Source organism: Nematostella vectensis, chromosome 4 (genome assembly GCF_932526225.1).
Source record: "Nematostella vectensis chromosome 4, jaNemVect1.1, whole genome shotgun sequence".
NCBI classification, from domain to species: Eukaryota; Metazoa; Cnidaria; class Anthozoa; order Actiniaria; family Edwardsiidae; genus Nematostella; species Nematostella vectensis.
Window position 1 is genome coordinate 7,964,055 of NC_064037.1, and position 9,750 is coordinate 7,973,804.

At 41.4% G+C, this 9,750-nt stretch overlaps 1 protein-coding gene and 1 non-coding gene across 3 annotated transcripts; both read left to right on the top strand.

The window, feature by feature from the left end:
• The first annotated feature begins 2,460 nt into the window (after nucleotides 1-2,460).
• LOC5519735 (transmembrane protein 65) lies at nucleotides 2,461-8,738 on the top strand. Of its 2 annotated transcripts, none has more exons than XM_048726918.1 (7): nucleotides 2,461-2,746; nucleotides 4,383-4,437; nucleotides 5,028-5,095; nucleotides 6,211-6,265; nucleotides 6,995-7,037; nucleotides 7,281-7,386; nucleotides 7,676-8,738. In XM_048726918.1, exons 1-7 carry the CDS (start codon nucleotides 2,717-2,719, stop codon nucleotides 7,772-7,774), a joined length of 456 nt encoding a protein of 151 aa, XP_048582875.1. In that variant the 5' UTR covers nucleotides 2,461-2,716; the 3' UTR covers nucleotides 7,775-8,738. The 2 variants fall into 2 exon arrangements, with proteins under 2 accessions (XP_048582875.1, XP_001639522.3); XM_001639472.3 differs by having other exon boundaries at nucleotides 2,464-2,746; nucleotides 4,383-4,430.
• An 833-nt stretch (nucleotides 8,739-9,571) lies between these two features.
• Trnae-uuc lies at nucleotides 9,572-9,643 on the top strand. Its single transcript has one exon. It is a non-coding gene; the product is annotated as a tRNA-Glu (tRNA).
• Nucleotides 9,644-9,750: the final 107 nt, after the last annotated feature.

The window sequence follows — 9,750 nt, forward strand, 5'->3', positions numbered from 1 at the left end:
CAATCCGAAAGCCCTGGCGGATGCCGTCGATCACAAAAAGGTAATTTTTTTATCGGGGTGATCGCCCAACTCCCAAGCGAAACGGTTGGGATTGAGAGGCGTGACGGACGACACGGGGGGCAGTATGGCTGCAAAGGACACGAAAAACACCCGTCAGGGAGAGGTTGGGTGGAGGGTGTAACGGAAATGAGAACAATGTAAGCAGAGTCCCGGATGCTTGGACCCCACTTGCTGGACGGCGAGGGCCGTATAGGCCGCCAAAGGCCACACAGGCCGCCGAGTTCCCCCGTGACGCAGAAACCGCACAGGGCCGCGAAGGCCACTAGGCCGCAAAGGGCCGCCAACTAGGCCGCCAGGGGCCGCAACTAGGCCACCCTGGGGGGGGGGGACTAAGCCACCCAGGGGCCGCAACTAGGCCGCAAGCGGCGCAACTAGGCCGCAAGGGGCCGCAACTAGGCCACCAGGTGCCGCAGCTGAGCCACCAGGGGCCGCGACTAGGCCACCAAGGGCCGCAACTAGGCCGTAAGGAGTGAACTAGGACACCAAGGGCCACAACACGGCCATCACGGGCCGCAGTTGGGCCACCAGGGGCCGCAACTAGGCCACCGGGGGGCGCAACTAGGACGCACGGGCCGCAACTAGGCCACCAAGGGCCGCAACTATAGGCCACAAGGGGCCGCAACTATAGGCCGTAAGAGCCGCAATTAGGCCACCAAGGGCCGCAACTAGGCCACCTAGGGCCTTTGAAGCGTTGGGGATGGTAGTGGGTCGCTACAGCCATGTATATGGAGAATGCCTCCACCCAGGACACGATGTCCTCTATAGCTTGCTTGGGCTTCCGGGATTGTGTAGCGGTCGAGATGAGCCGCCCATCCAGCATCAATAGTGGCTCCGCTTCGGTGGTTGGGGAGCAATTGGTGGGCAGCAAGTCCCTCAAGTCAACATAGTTGCCAGTGACAATTTGGGTGACCATTTTTGCCGGGACCGGGGGTTATCCCGTCCCTACCACAAGGGGCTGGAGTGGGGCAGTTTGGGGGGCAGACACTGGGGACACAGCAGGAATGGACACACCGGCAGCGGTGGAGAAAGGGGCACCTGGGGCCGAAGAGGACAGCAAGCTACCCGAATATGATCGCGGGCAAGAGTTCACCGAAAATGTTGAAAGAAAACTTTGACCGCCGGATTGGATATTCAGTGACCTACAGGGGATTGTTGTTGAGGTCGTTGGTAGCGGTTTGAGTGGTGTTGCTGGCAGTGAGGCTGTCATGTCCCCCGGAGCTGTCGATTGGAAAGATGGCGGCTTCTCACTCTGAATTCCGGTCTTGTGATGGCTCTTATTTTCCAGGCTGGCCATCGCTCTCTGAATCTCCTCTCTTATGAGTTGTGTGAATGACAAAGGGGGGTTCGAGCTGGTGCTGTCTTCTGGCGAAAGCATGTTGCCGTTAGAAACAAAAACATGCGATAGGGGGCGCCTACAGCGAACTCAGGGGCGAGCACTAGAACCCGGGCTCGCGCGGTCAGACTCGATTTTTAACCTCGTCTAAATTGCATTCAGACACATGAAAATGATTTCAACCGGGAAAAGTCTGTTATCAATAACGCTAGCAATCGGGCGCGTTGGTGGAATGAACGTTTACCGTAAAATCAATTTAAAATAATTTAATGTATCATTATTTTTTATATTCAAATGATACAGGATTTGCCTCTGTATTTTAGTGTGCCAAGTTTAAATCTGATTTTATCCAAAATAGAATATGGAATACAGGTAACGGAACAGGCGATTTCAGTTGTACGAATTGTTTTGACAATCCCTAAGGCGAACGAAAGCTTTTTGCCGATAATAATATTATATATTTTTTTGTATTTACCTCAATCACACTTCTTCATGCCAGATTCAAGAGAGCGTCTTTCGGTTTCCCATTCAGCGAAGTTACAATTCGTAGTTCTGTACCAAATGTCAGGGTCTCCAGAATGCTTTCGCCTTTTACAAGTTTACCTTTCTTGGGGATAGGAGCTCACCATATAAGACTGAAGTCACATTTGTGATTTTTACAGTCTTTTATATTATAAACTTTGGCTTTGTAGCATGTTTAGCAAACGACGAAAGAAAAAATTTGAAATATTTTTTTTTTCTGTACGCGCACGTTCTCACTTTCGCGCCATTCAATTTTCGACCAATCAGAGAGCGAGGCACATCAGACAACGAGACACATTCTCGTTCCCAGAGCTCCTCGCTCCATGGTGACCGCGGAAACTTTATGGTAGACAGAGCGGACAAACATCGCGAATGCACAGTACGCATTTGATAAAGAATGGAAAAACATGGCGGACGAAAAGTGAGGTTTTTCGTATGTTTTCATAGACCTCCACTCTATTCGGCCGCCATGTTTTCAAACTCTAACCTTAGCTCATTGCGCATGCGCGACACTCTTACAAATTACCCGGGTTCCCTGTGGCGCTATTTTCCCATGAGCCTCTGTCCCTTGATATAAAGTCAAAAACATGTTGTCTGTGTTCCTGTGCGGCTGTGGAAAAATGGCAGGCTTTTCTGCCAGATCTAGAGCACTTCTGATTTACAACGCTTCCCACATACAAGCAAGTACAGTGAGGATAACAAAAAGACATTTATATCGAGGGAAAGGCTTCGTAGCAAATCAAAAAGTGGCGGACAATTTCGTGGACTCCTTGACAAATCTTGAGCGTGGTTACCTACAGCATGCTCTCAGCAAACATCACGACAACGAAGGTAGGGTGATCGCAAAAATTATTTATTGTCTGTTTGTTGAGTCATAAACGATGGGTTAAGTTTTGTGGTTTAGGTGTGTAATCCTAGTTTACATTCAGGCCATAACCACCTCGTGATGGGTTTGTTGACATTTTGTTCAAACGTCACGGGAAATCCACTTGTTGATACAGTCGAACCTCTATTAAGCGGTCACCCCCGGGACTTAGCTTAGTGACCGCTTAATAGAGGTTGATCGCTTAATAGAGGCTTCACTATTTTCGCCCCTGAATTAGCGTAAATCGGGCTGTAATTATATGTAAGAACTTTTTATTATAATAAACAACAGTAACAATCATGTCAGCCCTAAGACGGGGCCTGGTGCATTCCAATTTGATCCAGAAATGTTTGAAACCGCCTAGTCAGTTTGTTTTTGCCTATACGGCTCTTGTGGCTTTGCCCAATTCTATGGGCATGAGCTACTTTTGCTGGCGTTATGTAAAGTAAATAAGTGCGTTAAGGTGATGTTACACGCATTGTATCCGTCGATATCCGTCATTAAGCGTTTGCGCGATTTTGAAAGCCGTACCCAAAAACTCACAAATCTGACCCAGTTGCATTCATTCGGGGATACCATGAATACATGACTGAGTGGGAACCAGCACTAGAAGATGTTTACAAACTTATGCGGGAACCAACTAGCATAAAGGATCCGAATGCTGTTACAATCGTAAGAGAAAAAGCCGACAAAACTGTGATGGATGGAGACGGTCACCCGAATACTCTAGTTGACGATTACAAAGTTATGAGGCATATTCCCAAACTGATGTCAACGTGGGTTACCAAATATCTCAAGAGACCTACGAACTGTGAGAAAGTCGTAGTCAAAGGGAAGTGGGTGAACAGAGGTGGTGGCTATGGACTCGAGATTCCTTGTGAATACATATTTGAAGGTGACAGTTTTTCTTCTAGCTGGCTAAAGCGGAAATTGGTTATCGAGGAATTTGATATGACTGATCCGCGCAAGACCACACAAGTCTCACAAGGCGATTAGCCATAGTAATTAGATTAGACAGTTAAAAATATGACGAAATATGACGTGCACTATCTGTTGTCATGCAGACAAATATTGATGATGACCGTTTAATAGAGGTGAAAAACAATGAAATCAACCAATTGGGACCCTCCTTTGGTGACCGCGTCCGCTTAATAGAGGTGACCGCTCAATAGAGGTCAAATTTACAGTAAACATAAGGGGGAAAATTCGGGACATTGGTAAATGACCGTTGAATAGAGGGTGACCGCTCAATAGAGGGCCGCTTAATAGAGGTTCGACTGTATTATGAAGCTTACAAAACTATCACCATCGTTATCTGATGGACTTGTTAAAAGAACCTTTAAAACTCAATAGTAAAATTTGCTTCGACAGTCTGTGGCATTTTTAGTTGTATTTGTGAATTTTTAGTCAAGGATAAAATAGGCTTACTGTACAGTGACGGTTTTAATATCATATGGAGATTAAAAATAACTTGATTGAATGTAGCTTATTACAGTTAATTGAACAATAGTATTATATCCTTAGTCTTATCCTGCTACGAATTACTCCAATGCCATCAATTGTCTTCATATCCCTAATGGTCTTATTGTTGTGCTAAAACAGATGATCAAGACAAGGGAAAGCCACCAACAGTCCATCAGCTACGACTTAGTAAGATGTAATCAAATCAAAATTATCAAAAAAACAATCTCCTTCTATTTGAATGTGCAACTTAATTAAGCTAGGTACATAAGATATCAAAGATGTTGGGTGGGAAAGGCTTTTTTTGTTTAAACTTTTGGAAAATGTGATTCCACATACTGTATGCAAATAAATAAACACAAACACAAAGAATAAAAACGTTTTGAAGCAAAAACTTTGTAGCTTTCATTATTTTCACACAGATACACTAGAATAGCATCATTTCAGATGAGCACTTTCTTGCTGTTTTTTTTTGTTATTTTCAATCACATTTTTTGTTATTTCTGTTATAAAAAACATAATCCAATCATTTGATTGTTCTTTATAGAGCATTCTTTCAACTGACCAAAGTTGATCTGCAAATATGCTATTTTATATTTAAGAAGAACTGTACTTGTCAAAGTCTGGTGGCATTGACAGCTTAACATAGGCATGTTCCTTTTATATAGCACATGTTTGTGTTTAAGAATTCTGACCTTCCATCACAATAGACAAAAAAAGCAGTGTGATACTGTAACTCCATGGCATTTATTTGTTTATAATACTTTTAACTCTTTTCTTCTTTAGATGCTTTCCACTGTGCTGTCCCATTTGTAGGATTTGGTTTCCTTGACAATGCTATTATGATTATAGCTGTGAGTAGCCAATGACATGTTTGTAACCACAACCCAATATTCTAACTTATTGAGAGTTTCATTTGCATAAAGTCTGATTAAGTTATCCGCCCAATAGGGGCTACTCACAGGATAAAATCCCTATGCAACTGGTAGTTATCTGGCAGATAAAATAGCGTTGCACAAAGTGTGGATAGAAGGCTGATAACTATCCGCTGAATAGCCATCATTAACCACTAAATGGCTTCTCGTCTGTTTTTACTTCAAACAAAATGGTGACCGTTAAAAGAGCTACAAAAAGTGCCAGAAAACAAACAGTTTATTGAGGCAAAGTGCACATAAATCATGGAAAAGTGTTAAGGGTTTAATCATGGAAAAGGGTTTATAGCTTCCTATTGCCTTGAGGGAGTCACATTTCTTGACAGAACAGAAAATATAGATTGATTCAGTTCTGCCAGAGCTGCATGTAAGTTTATATTTCATTGTGAATTTACCAACTGTAAAATTCTAAGTTTTGCATGTGTTTCAACTTGCAATGTGTCTAAATTTATCTAAATTCTGACAATAAATTAGAAAGCAATATGCCATTTTGTTTTTTCTTCACATTTATTAGATGGATAAGATTTTATCCAACTACTATCACTGGATAACTTTTATTTGGGCTTTGTGCAGCAGAATCATGCCACTCGGATAAGTTTTATTCGTTGGATAAGAATTTAACTGGTGCACAAAGCTTAACCAATCTTTGTACAACCGGCCCCTGTAGGCCTTTGTTGGAAGTCTTTGTTGTGATGTGTTTGTTGTGATATGTTTGTTACATGTTTGATTTGATGTTTGTTGCCATGTGTTTGTCAGGGGTTTCATTAGGCCCCAGTGGAAGCACCAGCTATTTTCCACAGGGCGCTGGCTACTTTTTTTTAAAAAGTCGACTTTAAGTTTTATTTGAACTAAAAAAGATAAAATAACTACCACCCCTTACTTATCAATCTCCACCACCTACTCTGAAAGTTAATAAAAGCCCTGTTTGTTGTGATATGTTTCTTGTGATACCTATGTCTTGATGTTTTTGTTGCTTTTTATTAGTCTCCATACATGTGTGTAGTATGGTGAAATTGATCAGTCTTTGTGTTTGCTAGGGAGAGTACATTGACTACACAATTGGAGCAACCCTTGGCATATCTACAATGGCTGGTAAGGATGTACATAACTCACATATAAAGATCAATTATCCTACCTTTGGAAATTATTTGTGATAGATATTAATTCATTCAGTAGTCTGTGAACTCTTGTTATTGTTTCCGACTTCCAAATCACTTTCTACCTTTCACCATCATGCAGGCTGTTTGATCATTTCATTAACAGAATTACAATTTTTGACTTTTGATTGGTCAGTGCTTGTAGGGGGGGGGGGATTGATTGAAATGACTTTAGTGCTGGCCAACAAAAAATATTCAGGGGTTAAAGGATTGGACATTTTTACAAATTTTAAACTTTACAGAATATTTGAACTGCAGTTAGAATTTCTCTTATATTTTTTTCTTGTGTTGATAAATTGACAAGGCTATATCAGGGTTTTAAATAGCGGCCAGCTGCCGGAGATAGCCAGCTGTTTTCTGGTCTTTGCCAGCTCTTCTTTCTGTATCCCTTGTCATATTATGCAGGCTTTTTTTCCCTTCTAAAATCCAGAAAGCCGGCAAAATCTAGTAGATTTAAAAAAGTGATTTTGAACCCTGTAAATCTAGTTATGGCAGAAGCAGGTTTATTTTCAGTAGTAATAACAATTTAAGACTGTTGTGATGGCGTTTGTTTTATATAAGTAAGAGTCCATCGATATCAATAGGGTGGGAGGGATTTTTCCATAAGGTCAGTAGTGGGTTGTCAATTGATGAAAATGCTGACTGTCATTTTCTCTGCTTGTAGCTGCTGCCTTAGGAAATCTTGTGTCAGATGTTTCAGGGATTAGGTATGTAATTTAGTACCTTTTATATTTATTTCACAAATAGATTAGTAAATATTTTGAATAATTTCAGGGTTGTCCCTAAGAAATTTGTTTAATACCTGTTGGCTAGGATATTGAGCCTGTTTTATATGGACTAAAATCAAGTAAAATAGTTCAAAAAGTTATAATTTAGCGCCTCCGGGCTGCCACTTAGGGGCAACGCTGCAATTTAACATGTTGACCTTATATATAATTTCTAAATTTCAGCTTGGCCCACTATGTTGAGTTAGCTTCAGATAAATTAGGTTTTCAGGGGCCGAGGCTTAGTGTTCAGCAAATGGAGATGCCTAGGACGAGATTTTCATCAAACATAGTAAGTATTAGTGCACCAGATGCTATGCAAGTATGGCTATAGGAGGATTCCTAACATGCTCTGGTGGACACTCAAGCTTTCCTTTGCCTTGCTGCATGGCCAGTAAAGTAAATGTAAATGTCAGGGTGTGTAAAAGTGACCTATCATCACTCTAAAATCAAGTTTTAAAGTACTGTAGGTATCTGGTGATATTGTTTATTATGATTGTCACAGTATTTATGACATTAATATTGATTATGCAATAATTTAATGCTGATTCTTCTACATATTATTTTGATTGACTTTCTAGGGTCGAGCTATTGGTATCTCTATAGGCTGTATCTTGGGCATGTTCCCATTATTGTTTTACTCAAGCAAAGAAGACAAAGACCAAGACAAGGAGAGCTAGTATCACAAGGTCAAGGAAAATGATGCCATAAATTTTAGGGGTGTGCGGAAAACAGCTTGCAGAAAACAGCGCCCGGAAAACAGCACACAGAAAGTAGAGTGCGGAAAGCAGTGGTTGGGTCGCGTGACCTCGGGCTCACACAAGTCGCAGAGTTGCGGGAAGGGCTGCCTCCATTTTCCCCATACTAAGAGCGGAAAACAGCGCGCGGAAAACATTTCATCGCTTTTTTTCTTAAGAGGAAATCTTCTTACGATGAAATTCATTCTCCCAGCGCTCCGTATAGGCTTATACCCGCACGTTTTACTTTGAAACATTTTAAACTAACCTAAGACATTGTTAGGGAGTCATATTTTGTTTCAGGATTTTCCCCCACTACAGAGGTTTTGGCCACACAGGGCCTGTTCAGAAAGATATATTACATTATTTTTGCGTCATTTATAAGCACACCCTAAGTTTTAGGGATCACCAGCTTGCTTCCGATTTCTCACATGTCACAGAAAAAGCCTGAAAGACATTTGTTTTCGAGTAATAATCTAGGGGAAGCCATCAATTGGCAAAGAACATAGTGGTACTGCAAGAATATCTATTAGAATCCTCTTTTATTGGCCACACCTTTGCATGGTCATGGGTGCAGGTTCTAAGTTTTAATTTGTTAATTTCAAAGCAGAGTTATGCTGGCTTCTCTGACTAATAGAGAACTTTTAATAAGAGTATTTAAAAAAAAAATTAAAGTACCCACCCTGCAAGCAAAGCTTTTTCCATGATTTTTTCTATCAGTTCACTTCTCCATTTCACGCGTGGAAGAACAGAGACGCGACACGGATAAGTGAACTGATGGAAACAAACAGGAAAAAGCTCTGCTACCAGGGTAAAAAAGTACTATTTTAGAAATGAAAGTTGTACCTGTATAGTAAATATATTATTGCCATGGAAATAGATAAATAAAGATTATTAGATTCTTTCATTATTGACATTGTCCTTTTTATGCCTTTGTTGCCTACTTATTATAAATACTACCTTTATTTACTGTTTACAGACAAGCAATTTTCTATCACGTCTCACTCAGGGAGGGTCTCCTTGCTAGCTCCAAAAAAATTAATTTATCTTATTTTCTAAAAATTATAAGATTTCTCACACAAACACTCATTGCAATAATCCTACTCTTGCTTTCTGATAAAACGTTCCTTTTACTATAATTGTTAGCCCCTCCCCCAATAGGTAATTGGATTTGAAACCACAGGAGCCCCACACATTTAAAATGGCACTGCTAACGTATCTGGAAAGAGATGAGATTGACACACACTGAAAAAGGGTAGGAAGGGGAGAAAAAATATTGCTTCTGTCTTATAAGGTATGATGATCGCGCAGAATAGTTGCATTTTTGTAACGTAAATAAGATCTTATAACCACGGGCTATAGGATAATCTGACTCCGAAATGAAGTCTAATGTCTTGTTAGTGTTTAATAAAGCACGTATTCCTACGTTGACTGGATGTATTCGCCTTGGTTTCGCTCCTCCAGCGAGCTCTGTCCCTGCGCGCTTTTGACCTTTCAAACGACTCGCTAGGTAACCGCCGCCTGGTAAATGAATAACACGACCCCCAGCGGCGTGGCAAGGAAAAAAAACTCGCCGCTGGGGGTCGTGTTAATCATTTACCAGGCGGCGGCGGTTACATAGCGCGTCGTTACGTGCTTTATTCAACACTAACTAAGACATTAGACTTTATTTCGGTGTCAGATTACCCTATAGCCCGTGTTATGACAAACTTATTTTTAAGTTCCATTAAATTGATCAAGTCCCATATGGTCTAGCGGTTAGGATTTCTGGTTTTCACCCAGACGGCCCGGGTTCGACTCCCGGTATGGGAACTTGTTTTTTTTTTTGTTTTTTTTGCGCTACCGATTAACGGCTAGAATAAACCCATGCTCTTCTAAAAGAGGGCACTTGTAGGCCCGTAGGTTTGATTAGTCATTAG

What these genes read in the sequence shown, in the direction of transcription:
- LOC5519735 (XM_001639472.3), top strand. Translation starts at nt 2,503, where the DNA reads ATGTTGTCTGTGTTCCTGTGCGGCTGTGGAAAAATGGCAGGCTTTTCT. An exon ending in CAAACATCACGACAACGAAG is followed by an intron (nt 2,747 to 4,382) that starts GTAGGGTGATCG and finishes GTGCTAAAACAG; the next exon opens with ATGATCAAGACAAGGGAAAG. An exon ending in TGGCATATCTACAATGGCTG is followed by an intron (nt 6,266 to 6,994) that starts GTAAGGATGTAC and finishes CTCTGCTTGTAG; the next exon opens with CTGCTGCCTTAGGAAATCTT.